At 41.4% G+C, this 17,312-nt stretch overlaps 1 protein-coding gene across 1 annotated transcript; it reads right to left on the reverse strand.

The window, feature by feature from the left end:
• Positions 1–1,372: 1,372 nt before the first annotated feature.
• Positions 1,373–17,231, reverse strand: LOC106568412 (hippocampus abundant transcript 1 protein). The gene is made up of 13 exons (XM_014138731.2): positions 17,102–17,231; positions 16,827–17,013; positions 15,147–15,245; positions 13,778–13,840; positions 13,228–13,355; positions 12,759–12,873; positions 11,355–11,573; positions 10,694–10,807; positions 7,309–7,380; positions 6,656–6,768; positions 5,811–5,908; positions 4,976–5,139; positions 1,373–4,706 (listed from the first exon to the last, which is right to left on the reverse strand). The coding sequence occupies exons 2-13, from the start codon at positions 16,905–16,907 to the stop codon at positions 4,464–4,466; spliced, it is 1,509 nt and encodes a 502-aa protein (XP_013994206.1). The 5' UTR covers positions 16,908–17,013; positions 17,102–17,231; the 3' UTR covers positions 1,373–4,463.
• Between the last annotated feature and the right edge of the window lie 81 nt (positions 17,232–17,312).

Here is a 17,312-nt window from a genome sequence, read left to right on the forward strand (position 1 = left end):
CCCAAAAATGGTTCTCCTATGGGGACAGCCGAGGTACCTTTATGGAACCCTTTTTTCTAAGAGCATAGCACTGAAGATCGATCTGCATTGTTGATAACATATACCTATAGGGATTCAGTTGTGGTTCAATGCTAAGTTTGGATGTATTAACTATAGGTATTGTTTATTTAACCGGCAGAAAATGAATGGCGTCAGGTGTTAACTTTTATGCCTTTGCCTTAAACTTAATCTGACCCTTGTTCTTAAACCTAACCATAAACCCTAAGCTTAAACTTCAGTTTTTATTCTGCCGGTCGAATACAGAATTGCTTAACTATAATCCTTCAGAAAATACATTTTAATTTACAGTGTTTGCATTTAACTCTTACATCCCATAAGGATGAATTAAGAATTGTGATAAAAACATTCAAGATTTATTCTGAAGAGAAAAAGTGATGACAGAAGAAGTGTCTGTAGGGTGTTTCCAGCTGCTAAGAGTCTGTTGCTGCCTTATATGACCTGTGGTCACCATGGAAACACGTGAAGAGAGAGAGAGAGAGAGAGAGAGAGAGAGAGGAAGCTGTCACCAGTGATGTAAATTACTTAAGTAATACATTTAAGTAAAAATACTTGAGTCATTTTTTGTACTTTACTTTTTTATATTTGACTAAATTTTACTTCACTACATTCCTAAAGGAAATGTCCTTATTAGTCCATACATTTTCCCTGACTCCCAAATCTACTCATTACATTTTGAATGCTTAGCAGGACAGAAAAATTGTCTAATTCACACACACTTATCAAGAGTCTGGTCATCCCTACTGCCTCTGACCTGCCTGACTCACTAAACACATGCTTCATTTGTAAATTATGTCTGAGTGTTGGAGCGTGACCCTAGCCGTAATGATTTATTTTTGTATTTATTTTTTTAAGAAGAAAATGGTGCCGTCTGGTTTGCTTAAAATAAGGAACTTGAAATGATTTATACTTTTGATACTTAAGTATATTTGACTTTTACTCAAGTAGTATTTTACTGGGTGACTTTCACTTTTACTTGAGTAATTTCCTATTAAGGTATCTTTCATTTTACTCAAATATGACAATTGAGTACTTTTACCACCACCCTAATGCTAACCCTAACCTTATTTGAAGCTTTTTGGTATTAATTTAAGACAAAGCAAAATGTTTGTTTTCATACATTTTTTCAATATAGACAATTTTGACTTTGCAGCTGGCTCATCTAGCGGAAAATAGCTCTGCCTCCTGGACAAGACTCATCCTAATAAACGCTAGCCTGCCCACTCACAGCTAAAATCTTCCATCTTGATTTCTATTGGGAAAGTACACAGCACAACACCGCCACCATGTGATCAAAATATGAACACCGTTAAAATAGGTTACATTACTTGACTTAGGTCATGTTTTTTTATTATTACAATTCAACCTTTTTCCTTTTTTCCCAAGACAAGACTTAAGAGGTATATATACATAGCCCGTTTATATTTCATTTGTTTGGGTTATCATGAGCAATAACTTCCACTTCATGTACACCGTTAGGCTGCATCCCAAATGGCACCCTATTCTCTATATAGTGTAATAGTTTTGACCAGAGCCCGATGGGGCCCTGGTCAAAAGGAGTGCACTAATAAGGGAATAGGGTGCCAGTTTGAGACAAAGCTATAGTCATTTGTCTTATCTTCAGAAATGAACATGTTCACTTGTTAGGCACGTTTGTATAATAATCCTCTCAAAGATGCTGGGTGTAGATACAGACATAAAGAGCACATGGTGGAATATGTTGTCTCAGTTATAAATCATCATCATACAAACACAACTATGAAGTTGATGTGCAACTATGATAACAAAATCATCATCATGTTACACAAAATAAGAAAAATACTTCATGGGGTGCATTTCAGATTTGTGGGCAATGAATTTCTAAACGTGTTCCCAAAATATAGCAGTCCTAGAGATATGTATTGTAACCATTCCGATATACTTTTCCATAACATATACAATACAATAGTCTTCATCATAGAATTTATAATAATAATAATAATAATAATTCCTTTTTACTCTTACAGGCGGGTACAATATAACACTGGAGGAAATTCAACAACAGTCACTGACGAAAGTAGCTGTTGACCTTCTGACATCAATTTATGGATTCTTGGTCAAAATACTTCACAACAGGATTGGGGTTGGAGGTGACAGATAGGAAGCTTTACCTTCTCCTGCTCACTTCAATCATTTCCCTCGCTGATAGGAACCTGCGTACATGTACCTTAGAGAACAAGGAAATGACTGGCAAACCGTCAGGGGAAAGCAGAAGCACTCACAATCTCTGTCTGAGCACAACCAATAACCAATCAACTGTATACCTAATATATTGTTTATTGTTTCATTTCAGGGACAGACAGGAAGACATGTGTAGCTGTGTCTTTCTGTCCCCATAGCCACTTTTTGAGGAATATAAATACTTTTAAAAGTTCACATTCAGGTACAACACATTTTGTGAGCTTTCTAATACTATACTCTTAAAAAGATCCATGGACAGCTAGTCACTATTCATGCATTATGCATCCAAACAGGAATCTCCTTCAGTACATACTCAACTTGACATGGGTATTGAGTACCTTTACATACAGCTGTAGGTCTAGACAAACTACTTCCTCATTCACATTAGGGAAAACAACTTGGCGTTGTTGTTCATGAGGGGTAAATATTAGTTTTAAAAGCGTAACCTGTAGGTATACAGGCTAATACCTTTAATTCAATACAGTATGTACATATAAAATATGAACATTTACACATTGTGACAACCTCACAGAAAATAATCATTATGTACAATAAAAATGTGCCCCTAATGGATTTGATCAGGTCAAATTGCTTTCTCTTAATTTATATTTTATAAACCCCGGGTTAGCTAAGTTTGACTCTTGGGGGGTGAAAACTATTTGAGCTAACGATGATTTTGCAGATGATGGTTAAACCACGTTAAAATCAGACTTCAAAATAAGTAATTTTTAAAGCTGAGGTAGCTTGCAACACTGGGACATATTTAGTGAAAGAAAAAAAAAAATGATTGAAAGTCATGATTTTGTCACCTCCCCCCCCCCAAAAAAAAATGTCCACCCCCAAAATATATTTCAGGATAAGGTTATACTTAAAAAAAAAGATTTAAAAAAATTCGCCCAAAAATTACAAAAAGAACCAGTAACAACTTGTTCCTCTAAGTTAAATACATTATTATTACTACCAGAGTAGCCTAGACATTTCTGTCAATATGTTGCAGAACGTTAGCAATATTATTTTTACAGTATGGATAATATAAATAAAATACATCATATATTTTAAGATAAAAACCCTTTTTAGTACAGTAGCAATCAAGATTTTGCAGACTGAACAGAAACTGCAGAGCACTGCATAAAACCATGACAACCATAACCTAATGGCATCATCCACACCTCAGCACTGCCTCCTACTGACAGGATGCCACATCCAGTGAATATCTTAAATAGTTCCATGTTCTCAATATACAGGAACACTTTTAGCAGTTACTCTAGGACCAGTGGTTCAAGTACCAAAACTCTGCACAATAAAGTGAGAAGTTGAGATCTTGGGAGTAAAAATTACACCAAGATCTAATCTTCCTATGTCAAATATCCTATATCCCATCCTAATCTCCCATGTTTCCCCACCAGTTATAAGACAATGATATGATAACTGCTCTCTGAATGATATGAGTTGTTGTAAGGCTTGTGAACAGAAGCTCCCATGAAATATCGGACTTACAGTATATATCTCATCCCTTTTATAATGTCGTAATCTTATGGCTGCTCGTAGTGAACAAGTCTTCTAAGTAAATATTTTAAGTGTTGTTGACTGACTACTGGCACATATCTCCTTGCACTTCACAGATTCGGTTCAAGCCTCCTTGTATTGAGGTACCATTAGGTGAGGACTACAGTAAATGCTGAGCTTGAAGATTCGTTAAAGCAATCAAATTCCGGGCACAGCAAGCTCTTTCCCTTCTACCTCTACTGAACAACTCAATCTCCCCAGCGGGCAAATCTGGTTGAAATGGCACCAGATACCAACCAGTAACCAGTTTTGCCCGCTGGGTCCGCCATCTTCGCTATCGCTCCCTTCAGAATTAAAACTTAGAGTCCTAGAGGTAAAAACCAAAAAAACATCCCCTGTAAGATCACATCATAAACAGCAAATCCAATCCTCCTAAAAGAAAATACTAGTTCCTATGGGACAGGGGCGGGGACCGGTTGGTTGTGCAGTGCAGAGTTGCACACAATATTGAGGTTTGTTAGCTAGGCCTCTCTCCCTCTTCTCCGTTGGGGATACGTAGGCTACATGGGGGGCGTGGTACCCGTAGCTGGGTGTAATAATACCAAAGCCGCCTGCTGCCCTCCATCCTCCCTCAGTCACACGATTCTGTTCTGCAGGAGCCACCTGCTGCCCTCCCTCAGTCACACAACGCTGTCCTGCAGGAGGGGCTCAAAGTCCTCGTCGCTGGTCAGCGCTGGCGTGTCCTCGTCGCTGCCCGGTAACGGGGTGTTGATGTGGACGCCGGCTAGCATGGAGGTATCCTTGGCGTCAGCGCAGGTCACCACCGGAGGTTCGGTGTTCTCAGGGATAAACAAGGCAACCAGGAAGGCCACCACCACCGTGCATGAGCCCAGCAGGAAGGGAGGGCCGGGGATCAAGGATTTCTGTATGGAGAGAGACACGGTATTATAGATACAAAACTTCATTTTTCTGTAGGAACTTCATTTGACATTCATACAACACAAAGAATATAACCCATCTCTGAATAAAGAAACAGAAAGATGAAGGAATGTGGCAACGGGAAGATTGCAAGTACCTACTTAGGAAGAAACATGTGTTAAAGCTAAATGAGACAGAAATGTATACAGCTATATAAAGTCTGCCTATACTAGAGTAACAATGACGATGTCATTGGTGATCGTGATTCATTTACCTCAGTCGGGGGGTTAATAGGTAAAGGGTCGATGGGGTACTCTCCCTGGATGGGATCGATTGTGTTCAGCTCTACGTTAAACATGAAGAAGATAAGTCCGTACAGTGCCGGGCCCAGACCGTTACACAGGCCTCGGATACCAGTGATCATCCCCTGAACCAGACCTGAGGAGAGACAGGTTATACATTTATTTGTCAGGGACCATGAGTACCTGTGGTCCCTGGGCAGAACAGCATGACATCACAGAGGATACAGATACATAAACATCCATGAGACTTTGTTTCTGATCAAGGCCTATAAGAACAAAGTCAAATGATAACCACAGGATATTTTTATTTAACTAGGCAAGTCAGTTAAGAACAAATTCTTATTTTACAATAACGGCCTACCCCAGCCAAACCCTACCCTAACCCGGACAACGATGGGCCAAATGTGCACCGTCCTATTATGGGATTCCCGATCACAGCCCAGTTGTAATACAGCCCGGGATAGAACCAGGACCTTTAGTGACGCCTCTAGCACTGAGATGCAGTGCCTTAGACTGCTGCGCCACTCGGGTGCCTTAAATTTCTGCTATACGTCTGCTATGAAACAAATAGTCAAAGTTAAAACATCCATGCCTTTATATACTGTGGTGTGTCTTAATGGAAAATGTCCAGCAAACATATTTTTCATATTGATTCACTTTCAAAATGACAACGGGGGGGGGGCAAAGGAAGAAAGGTGGTACCGAAGAGAGCAGGACAAACGGACAGGTTACATGAAGGGAAATATCTTAGAGCAGGACAAACGGATGAAGTACATACAGAAAAGAGAAATAAAGGGAATGTCTTACCTTGCTTATCTGGGTCTGCACTGCGAGACACCAGGGCGCTCACTGCAGGAAAGGTGATACTAGACATGGCTGCTACTGCACCTGCAGCCCACATCATCCTACACAAGAGAGGAGACAGACAGACACTTAGCTATAGGAACTAGTAACCACACCCTCAGGACCAGCCCTTCTGAGCACGCTCAGTGACCTCTGATAAAACTGATCACAATTCCCCTTCGCTTTTGCTTCCTTTTTTTTTAGATCGTTTTTCATTTGAACAAGAGAGATAATTGCATTAAGGTTTTGTTAACAATAGAGTGGACAGTCAAGGACTTATAATATTCTGTATTTATAAAATGTTTTAAATAGTGTGAGTTCTATCTGTTGTCTAACTGTACTTAACTGTCAACACAGGCCAGCCCTGTTGATACTACTCAGGTAGCCACAGTACAGGCCAGCCCTGTTGATACTACTCAGGTAGCCACAGTACAGGCCAGCCCTGTTGATACTACTCAGGTAGCCACAGTACAGGCCAGCCCTGTTGATACTACTCAGGTAGCCACAGTACAGGCCAGCCCTGTTGATACTACTCAGGTAGCCACAGTACAGGCCAGCCCTGTTGATACTACTCAGGTAGCCAAGTACAGGCCAGCCCTGTTGATACTACTCAGGTAGCCACAGTACAGGCCAGCCCTGTTGATACTACTCAGGTAGCCACAGTACAGGCCAGCCCTGTTGATATTACTCAGGTAGCCACAGTACAGGCCAGCCCTGTTGATATTACTCAGGTAGCCACAGTACAGGCCAGCCCTGTTGATAATACTAAGGTAACCACAGTACAGCAGACAGAGTTGAAGCTGACCCACCATGGTTCTGACCCAAAGCCATACCAGGCCAGCTGTAGAATCTGGAAGCCCAGGCCCAGAAGGACCGTGTTCTTGTTTCCAATAGTTCTCATCAAGACTGTCAGAATAAGTGTCTGCAACAAGAGGCAAACAATTAATACATTAAAAAAATATCAAATGTTTTTATAAAGCCCATTTTACATCAGAAGTCATCACAAAGTGCTTTACAAAGTGCTAATTTATTTAATATTTATTGTAGGCACACTCCACAAATATTGTATTCAGAGGAATTACACAATTTGCTACATTACATTATAATGCCTTTTTAGAGCGGGCATGCATCGAACTCATAACCGAAAGGTTGCAAGATCGAATCCCCGAGCTGACAAGATAAAAATCTGTCGTTCTGCCCCTGAACAAGGCAGTTAACCCACTGTTCCTAGGCCATCATTGAAAATAAGAATTTGTTCTCAACTGACTTGCCTAGTTAAATAATGAAAATAAAAAATGTCAGCATTCTTTACATCTAAACGTGGATTCAATTCCAAAGGACAATAACTAATTTGGACTGACATATGTTTTTAACCTAAGACTTGATTAGAACTGATTGTTCAGTAACACATTGCAGTCTCCCACAGACAGTTAAATGGAGGAGTATTGCACCAGATACATACCTGAGCTATGATGGAGAGGATCCCAACCACCCCGATGAACACTGCGATTGTTGCCGATGAAAAGTTAATGACCTGAGATAGAGAGATTGAGAAATAAAAATAAATGGAGAGCGAGACAAAGAGAGAGAAAGGGAGAAAGACAGAAAGAGAGAGAGCTATAAACAGAGGGAGAAAGCCATAAAACAGCATTAGTCTCCCTCTTTACTCCAAAGCAAATTAATGCCACTATGTTAAATGACAAGCACTTGACTGTGCTCAATGGAGAGTGAGCTGTTCAAGTAGAAGAGAAAGGAACGGCGAAAGAACGAAATCTCTATGATTACAGTCACCCAGCTATAACGAACTGAACCTGTGGTAAACGACACCTTGTACAGAAATAACTCAACTGTTCTTCATCTCTTGTTGAGATGATTTGATGTGTTGAATTTTATGTGGATGATGTTTTCATTAGAAATCTGCACACAATATTGAGGTTAGTTTGCTAGGTCTCACTCACACAGATAGTCTACATGGGGCTGGGTACCCGTAGCCGGGTATAATAATACCAAAATCTCATGTTTACTGCCAGATGGCGCAGATAAATGAAAGATACGTTTTTAGCAGTCTTGGGTAAATGAAGAGCAGGTGTTTTTATTTTATTTATTTTTCACCTTTATTTAACCAGGTAGGCAAGTTGAGAACAAGTTCTCATTTACAATTGCGACCTGGCCAAGATAAAGCAAAGCAGTTTGACACATACAACAACACAGAGTTACACATGGAATAAAACAAACCTACAGTCAATAATATAGCAGAAAAATAAGTCTATATACAAAGTGAGCAAATGAGGTGAGAAGGGAGGTAAAGGCAAAAAAGGCCATGGTGGCGAAGTAAATACAATATAGCAAGTAAAACACTGGAATGGTAGATTTGCAGTGGAAGAAAGTGCAAAGTAGAAATATAAATAATGGGGTGCAAAGGAGCAAAATAAATAAATACATTAGGGGAAGAGGTAGTTGTTTGGGCTAAATTATAGATGGGCTATGTACAGGTGCAGTAATCTGTGAGCTGTTCTGACAGCTGGTGCTTAAAGCTAGTGAGGGAGAAAAGTATTTCCAGTTTTAGAGATTTTTGTAGTTCGTTCCAGTCATTGGCAGCAGAGAACTGGAAGGAGAGGCGGCCGAAGGATGAATTGGCTTTGGGGGTGACCAGAGAGATATACCTGCTGTAGCGCGTGCTACAGGTGGGTGCTGCTATGGTGACCAGCGAGCTGAGATAAGGGGGAACTTTACCTAGCAGGGTCTTGTAGATGACCTGGAGCCAGTGGGTTTGGCGACGAGTATGAAGCGAGAGCCAGCCAACGAGAGCGTACAGGTCGCAGTGGTGGGTAGTATATGGGGCTTTGGTGACAAAACGTATGGCACTGTGATAAACTGCATCCAATTTATTGAGTAGGGTATTAGAGGCTATTTTGTAAATGATGTCGCCGAAGTCGAGGATCGGTAGGATGGTCAGTTTTACGAGGGTATGTTTGGCAGCATGAGTGAAAGATGCTTTGTTGCGAAAAAGGAAGCCAATTCTAGATTTAACTTTGGGTTGGAGATGTTTGATGTGAGTCTGGAAGGAGAGGTTACAGTCTAACCAGACACCTAGGTATTTGTAGTTGTCCACATATTCTAAGTCAGAACCGTCCAGAGTAGTGATGCTGGACGGACGGGCAGGTGCAGGCAGCGATCAGTTGAAGAGCATGTATTTAGTTTTACTTGTATTTAAGAGCAGTTGGAGGCCACGGAACGAGAGTTGTATGGCATTGAAGCTCGTCTGGAGGGTAGTTAACACAGTGTCCAAAGAAGGGCCAGAAGTATACAGAATGGTGTCGTCTGCGTAGAGGTGGATCAGAGAATCACCAGCAGCAAGAGCAACATCATTGATGTATACAGAGAACAGAGAACTGAACCCTGTGGCACCCCCATAGAGACTGCCAGAGGCCCGGACAACAGGCCCTCCGATTTGACACACTGAACCCTATCAGAGAAGTAGTTGGTGAACCAGGCGAGGCAATCATTTGAGAAACCAAGGCTATTGAGTCTGCCGATGAGGATGTGGTGATTGACAGAGTCGAAAGCCTTGGCCATGTCAATGAATATGGCTGCACAGTATTGTTTCTTATCGATGGCGGTTAAGATATCATTTAGGACCTTGAGCGTGGCTGAGGTACACCCATGACCAGCTTTGAAACCAGATTGCATAGCGGAGAAGGTGCGGTGGGATTCGAAATGGTCGGTAATCTGTTTGTTGACTTGGCTTTTGAACACTTTAGAAAGGCAGGGTAGGATAGATATAGGTCTGCAGCATTTTTGGTCAAGAGTGTCCTCCCCTTTGAAGAGGGGGATGACCTCAGCTGCTTTCCAAACTTAGGGAATCTCAGATGACACGAAAGAAAGGTTGAACAGGCTAGTAATAGGGGTTGCAACAATTTCGGCAGATAATTATAGAAAGAAAGGGTCCAGATTGTCTAGCCCGGCTGATTTGTAGGGGTCCAGATTTTGCAGCTCTTTCAGAACATCAGCTGACTGGATTTGGGAGAAGGAGAAATGGGGAAGGCTTAATTGGTTTAATTGTCTAAGGTAGAGGATCAACTAGACTTTGGCAGTATACCATATATACCAGGTAATTTGGAAATAGTATTGAAAAACCATCCTGTGGCTGTCAAAACTATTTACCACAATACATTTTTTTTTGTTGTAGCTACTTTAAGTAAATACCTGTTGTAAACTTGTGCAATTTGTTAGGAGATAAAGCAGATTCTGTTCTTCATTTCACCTGTCACATTATTTTACATTATGAAGTTTACCATGGTTCCCCAGCACAGTTGAGCCAGTCACGTGTTTGTTTGTAAATGGCACAACGGGAGAAAGCACGAGCAGTTGAGTCCAGCTGTGTATTGACAGGGATCACGTTTTATATTGAAAGTCAGTGTTTTTTTGCTTCAAGAGTGATCAGGGACGTGTAACTATTGTTTTCCTTCACCGAAAATACATTAGTGCAACATATTCGGCAGACAATAGCTTCATTGTCATCAGATGACAACAGAAGTGCAATGTTCCTACCTATATACTGTATGTATAACTTTATGAGCTGGATTTCCTAATATTTTGCAATTAGTTTATTTCCGTTTGCGCTCGTTAGCATATTTAGCTAGCAGCCTCCATGGAAATCCTCTATTACTTGTGCTAATTCTGTTAGCATTCTTGTAATAGACGCCCAATGGGTTTTTTTGCGGTTTTTTTGGAGCCCCCTTTTGTACTAAGCCAGTAATACTGTAAATCCTGGTGTGAGAGAAGAACGGTATGAGGAAGTGAAAATCTGGATACAGCCCGACACTTGGAACAAGTTGGATATTTACCTGTCTAAGATATAGGAAGAAGCTGGAGTATTGACCAGCCTCAGGTAGGTAGGACAGGAACACGGTTATACAGATGAGAAGAACTGTGGGATCCTTTCCCACTTTCCTCATCGACTGCAAACAAGAGAGACACCAAAGGCTTTAAACTAACAGAGACACCAAAGGCTTTAAACTAACAGAGACACCAAAGGCTTTAAACTAACAGAGACACCAAAGGCTTTAAACTAACAGAGACACCAAAGGCTTTAAACTAACAGAGACACCAAAGGCTTTAAACTAACAGAGACACCAAAGGCTTTAAACTAACAGAGACACCAAAGGCTTTAAACTAACAGAGACACCAAAGGCTTTAAACTAACAGAGACACCAAAGGCTTTAAACTAACAGAGACACCAAAGGCTTTAAACTAACAGAGACACCAAAGGCTTTAAACTAACAGAGACACCAAAGGCTTTAAACTAACAGAGACACCAAAGGCTTTAAACTAACAGAGACACCAAAGGCTTTAAACTAACAGAGACACCAAAGGCTTTTCAAAATGGCCACAGACGCTGATGAAGCTAGGTAGCCTACTAACGTGTCTGTACGTATAGTATATCCCAGACAGATCTCATTGACACATAGCATGGTATAGCATGGCATAGAATACTGTAGCACTCACCTGGAAGGGGTCTGCCTGCTCCCAGGTGATAGGTGCTCCCCAGGTGTTGAGTCTCATCTTCTCTGGTAGGGACTCAGGCACGGCCAGCAGGATGAAGCAGATGTCTGCCAGAGCCACCAGCGTAGCCACCAACACCACCAGGTTGTCACCGTAACACGCGGACAGGTACGCCCCGATGGCCGGACTCGTCACCAGGCTGGCTGCAAACGTAGCCGATACCTAGAGGAAAACACACAGAGGACAAGGTGTGTTCTAAACTAGTGTTTTTTAGGTCCATTAATATTTAATCACGATAGTCCACTCAGCAACAATTGTCACAGTTTTCCATGAAGTCCTGTAGTGTATTTAACTTTTTTTTTTTTTATGGTATTGGAGCCAATAGCTGTCAATGACCCAATGTATGCAGCTATTTTTCGCATTTCACAAGTGGTTAAGCTATACAAAGGAAACGTAATTCATGTTAATGAATGCTATTCTTCATTCAACGCCAGGGCTCAAAATACAAAGTGAAAAGGATGGGAGAATTCAATGGGATATGACAGACTGCATGCTGTGACCTCAAGGGACTGCATGAGATCTGAAATCACTGTGTGAAGGATTGTAAAAACATGACACAACCAACATCTTATTCAACACAACAGAACACATTGCAAAACCCATATAGAAGTACAGAACTTGATCTTCACCCACATAACTGTCAAATAGAATTGGAAAGATGACAAGATAGAATTATCCACTATCCTCTACCCCAATCAACTGATGAAAACACTGTACATCAGGGATGGGCAACTGGCGGCCAAACGTACTGTTGAGAGTTAGAATAGTAGAATACACCAGGTGCAATTTCAAAATGTGGTTGTGCATCAGCAGTTTTCCTCTTGTTATGTCAATCACTGACAGTCACTCAATTAGCCCATGTCAGCTAAATCTTTTTTGATTGGTCATTTATTAAGAATTACCAGCCTGGGGGTCCCCATTGGTTTTGTTAGTCACACACTCAGATATCGCATTCAAAACCGCAAACATTTCTATCCACCCTATTGCTAAATGTGTAGAATTGCATGAAATGAGTTATAAAATTGCTCAATCTTCTCTCCGCCCCATAGCAAAATGTGTAGAATTGCAGCAAACTTGTTTTAAAACTAACATTTTCTCTACGCCCCGCTTTCAAGAGGGGGAGCTGCTAAAATATTTTGCCCGCAAGGTGGGGGCCCACAAAAACTTTGCTTATGGCCCTCAAAAGGCTAGGGCCGGCTCTGACTGCATATGTAGGTATGGATGTGGGTACGCAGAACAATGAACCACTACGGCCCCTCATGATGAGTTCAGATGTTTTGTGGCCCCCACTCCCATCAGTTACCCATCCCTGTTGAAGTCATAATAAAAATTTAACTAGCTCTTTACCAGTCCGTATGCTGTGCTTCTTTCATGCTCCTCAGTGACATCAGAGACATAAGCAAAGATGACAGAGAAGGTGACAGAGAAAGCCCCTGACATGGAAATCGCTGCAAAGTACCACCTGAGGGAGGAAACATTGTCAGTCACATCCAAGGCAGTGCATTCCACACCACGTACTTGACAAATAAGATCAACAAACACTCCTACAGACTCTAAAGATCTATTGACAGGCATCAAAATGTTTACCAATTTGAAAGGCTGACTGAAATTGTTAAAACAGACAGCTATATGGTGGTGTGTGCATAGGTGGAATAATATGGTATTTTCATCTAAACCAGCACTGTTACAACAGCACTACACAAGATTCCCTGTTTACATGTACTTATTGTTTAATTCAAATCAAAAGACACAATGAATACTGAACCAAATCACAGCAGTGTTTTTTTCTTGCTCAGAAGAGAGGTGCAGGACTTACCAGGGACTGAGTCTCATGAGCGGGATGGGGGCGCAGGTGAAGAACACAGTGACCAATAGGAAGGACCGCCTGCCCCACACATCTGACAGGGCACCAATCAGAGGGGCGCTCATGAAGGACAGGAGACCCTGCGGCGGAGGAGGGTAAAGAGGGGGAGGAGCCTCTGTTAAGAACGTCATGTTACCGGGAACCCGTAATGAGAAGCCTCATTGATCTTTAGTGTAAATGAGAGTGAGCTGAATTATAATCAAGTAGCAGCAAGAAAATGGCTGCCCTTTGCTCTCCTGAAATGACATATGATAAACCTACAATGAACTTAAACATCCACTAGTTATGAAATAATAAGACACTAGAATATTTTTTTTTATAGAGTACCAGAATACATTAGTGAGTGCTGCTTTTGTTCAATCGCTCAGGGATGCAACTCTACGGGTCCTCATAGCAGTGATCAATAAATTACATAATTGGTTAATTATTTGGGAGATATACTGTTCATAGTCTTCCAAACAAAATGTTTGTATTTAAGTTATTTCTATGCCTGATATCTTACCTTCACACCTTGAATAAGGCCATTCATCAGAAATGTGTGCTGTGGAAACGTTTCATGTAAAACCTGCAAAAATAAACCACAGAGAAACCACAAACATCTTTAAAAAGGGGCTCTTGCACAGATAGGGTGCCAACTGCCAAGAAACCATAGTCACACACACACACAGACAGCTGTGTGCTTAACAAGCGGTTTTACAAGCCAAGAAACCTACCCTACAGAGAGAAGACTAGAAGAGACAGATGGGGATGAAAATAAGAGACAGACTGGCAGTGAGAGAGAGAGAAAGAGAGAGAGAGAGTTGATGGCTGTGCTAGAGATATACTGAACAAAAATATAAAACGCAACAATTTCAAAGATTTTACTGAGTTACAGTTCATATAAGGAAATCAGTCAATTGAAATAAATGCATTTGGCACTAATCTATGGATTTCACATGACTGGGCAGGGGCGCAGCCATGGGTAGGCTTTGGAGGGCATAGGTCCACCCTCTAGGGAGCCAGACCCAGCCGAACATAATGAGTTTTTTCCACACAAAAGGGCTTTATTACAGACAGAAACATTCCTCAGCACCCCCCTCAGACGATCCCACTGGTGAAAAAGCCGTATGAGGAGGTCCTGAGCTGGCGTGGTTACGCGTGGTCTGCCGTTGTGAGGCCGGTTGGACGTACTGCCAAATTCTCTACAATAACGGAGCTGGCTTATGGTAAAGAAATGAACATTACAATTCTCTGGCAACAGCTCTGTTGAACATTCCTGCAGTCAGCATGCCAATTGCACACTCCCTCAACTTGAGTCATCGGTGGTATTGTGTGACAAAACTGCACATTTTAGAGTGGCCTTTAATTGTCCCCAGCACAAGGTTCACCTATGTAATGATCATGCTGTTTAAACAGTTTCTTGATATGCCACACCTGTCAGGTGGATGGATTATCTTGGCAAAGGAGAAATGCTCACTAACAGGGACGTAAACAAATTTGTGCACAACATTTGAGAGAAATAAGCTTGTTGTGCATATGGAACAATTCTGGGATCTTTTATTTCAGCTCATGACACTTGGGACCAACACTTTACATGTTGCATAGACAGATAAAATAGATAGATAAAATAAAATAGATAAAATAGATAAGATAGATAATCCTGCAGCAACAGGAAATTTGAATTATGTGAATTACAATGAATGGTCATTTTGTAGGGGTTGATACATTTTTCATAAAGAGAAAGTCAAGTCTAATTTCACAATGGAATTTACAAACTTCAGAAGCCATTCAAACCTCAAATACACTAAACATTTTTAAATGTCCTGCTTCAGGGTGATCAAATTAAGATCCTACATCTGTAAACAGACAGGCCAGCTGGAGATGGAACTCACTGTCAGCATGGGAGTGGTGAGGAGACCCCAGGCAAAGAACTCCAGGAAGATGACCACAACAGCATGGGAGACACTGGGTCTGCCAATGCCATGGCCCGGCTGCAACACACAGGAAAGAAAGGTGGCCATTTTAGACTGTGTTCGATCCAATTTTAAAACATCCACCAAATTAACAGCTCTCACAGTGTGATAATTTTTTCAACAGCATTTCAAAAAGGCTACCATTTACTGAGTCTGATGTCTAATGATGCTGTCTGAATGGGATTATCAAGATTAAATCAGTCTGAATCTAAATCAATAAGAGAAAGAAATCCCACTGCTCCACTTCTCTTTCAAGGTGAATCAGTCACTTTCTTTGCTATTTGAAGACATCCACGTGGGGACCTCTGAAGGAGTCCATCAGTGGTATTTGAGGAAGGCAGAGATAGAGGAGCACAGGCCTCTAGCTACTTCACAGCACAGTGATGCAGCCTTTAGTCTTGGGAAGATTGGGACATGGCCGTTAAATGACAGTAGAGATTGAAGGTGGGCCTTCTATTACTATCCCTCGTGTTGATGACAGTGAGTGCACTGAGTTTGTCTGTGTATATGTAATATGTACACACGAGTGAGAACTGGGGGAGAGCGGGATGTGGTTGTGACCTCAGCTCGCTGTCATGCAAGGTGGAAATCACGTCATGATCACCAAGCCTAATCTGTGGAATTAGACATACAATAGCCAGGCCTAATGGCGATTCAATCACTGCTGGCTTTTCAATGTTGTGAAAAATAGTCAGGCCTAAGCATTAAGTTGTGTTAATTACAAATAAAACCACTAATATAAAATGAATGTCTCAATCCACTTTGATGCATAGCTCAGACTAATAACAGAAGCCTTGTTAAACCTCGAATACCCTACACTTTTACATTTCCTGCTGTGCAGGGTAATTCTCCAAAAATAGTTATTAAATTAAGATCCTACATCTGGATAGTACAAAATGTAATGTTTTCCTTCTTTTTTTTATTATGCCATCTGTGATTGTGTTTTTGGTCCAGGTCATCCTTCCTTTCCAAGGTAACACCATGGTAACACCCTCCATGGTCCTGACAGCTGGCTATTGGCTAGAGCACAGCCAGCATCATCAACAACAACAATTATCCAAATATTAATTTGAAAACAACACATTATCATGATAATGCATTCTGTCTATGAATACATGATTATGGAATTATCATGCAAACAGCTTGCGTTGGGGGGAAGCCGGTGGATGTTATGTAATGGCAGCGACATAACAATATTATACAGGCTTCAATAAGCTCCTCCGCAGCTATAGGCCTTAAGGCGCTACCCCGAGATATTACCGGCCGCGTCCTTCCAATAGGCGTTCCAACGTAACCATCTATCATTATCGATCATCTAATAACACATTGATCCACATTTCAAAACGGATTGGTAATAGCTTTAGCGCAAGAATGTGTCGCACTTTAGGCTGACAGAGCCGTTTCATTTTCACAAGGTATCTCGAGTACACAATGTCCGCTTATGTCATAGCCTGCTGCTACCGCAGGCGCGCTCACAGCTGATACTCCATCGTTTGCAGTTTTATGTGAAATCGGTTACATTGTTACATTACACAAATACTATAGGCTACATTTCCGGTTGTAATAGGCTGCCGAAATAAAGACGATTAATTCACATACCGTGGGCCCATCTTTCATGATAATTTTCTTGACCAACACTATACGGTTGGTACCCTGTTGATCTTTCTCTCCCGGAGTCATCTCCTCATTACATTTTGCCGGAGTTACATAGAATCCATGCTGCGTAGGGATCTTCGGTTCACCCGCTTCTTCCAGGATGCCTTCTTATTTAGCCTTGGAAGGCTAACTGTAAAAAAAAATTACGTGTTTATAACCCAGTAGTCCGACCGAATCGACAACACCTGCGAATAATGTACAAAATGGATATTGCATACGTCATCAACACGTCCTCTCGATTCCCTCTGTACCGAGGACAGCGCACTCCAGCGATGGAAGATTAGAGATGGTGCTAAATGTACTGACTGCGGATCAGTGTGTGGTTTTATGGCACCGTTTTACGCATCAGCTTGATGTCTGGTAAAGGTTGAGAAAACTGATCTGAGACCAGATTTAGGGCTAAACACCGTTTCCTGCAGCCACGAAAGA

Source organism: Salmo salar, chromosome ssa13 (genome assembly GCF_905237065.1).
Source record: "Salmo salar chromosome ssa13, Ssal_v3.1, whole genome shotgun sequence".
NCBI classification, from domain to species: domain Eukaryota; kingdom Metazoa; phylum Chordata; class Actinopteri; order Salmoniformes; family Salmonidae; genus Salmo; species Salmo salar.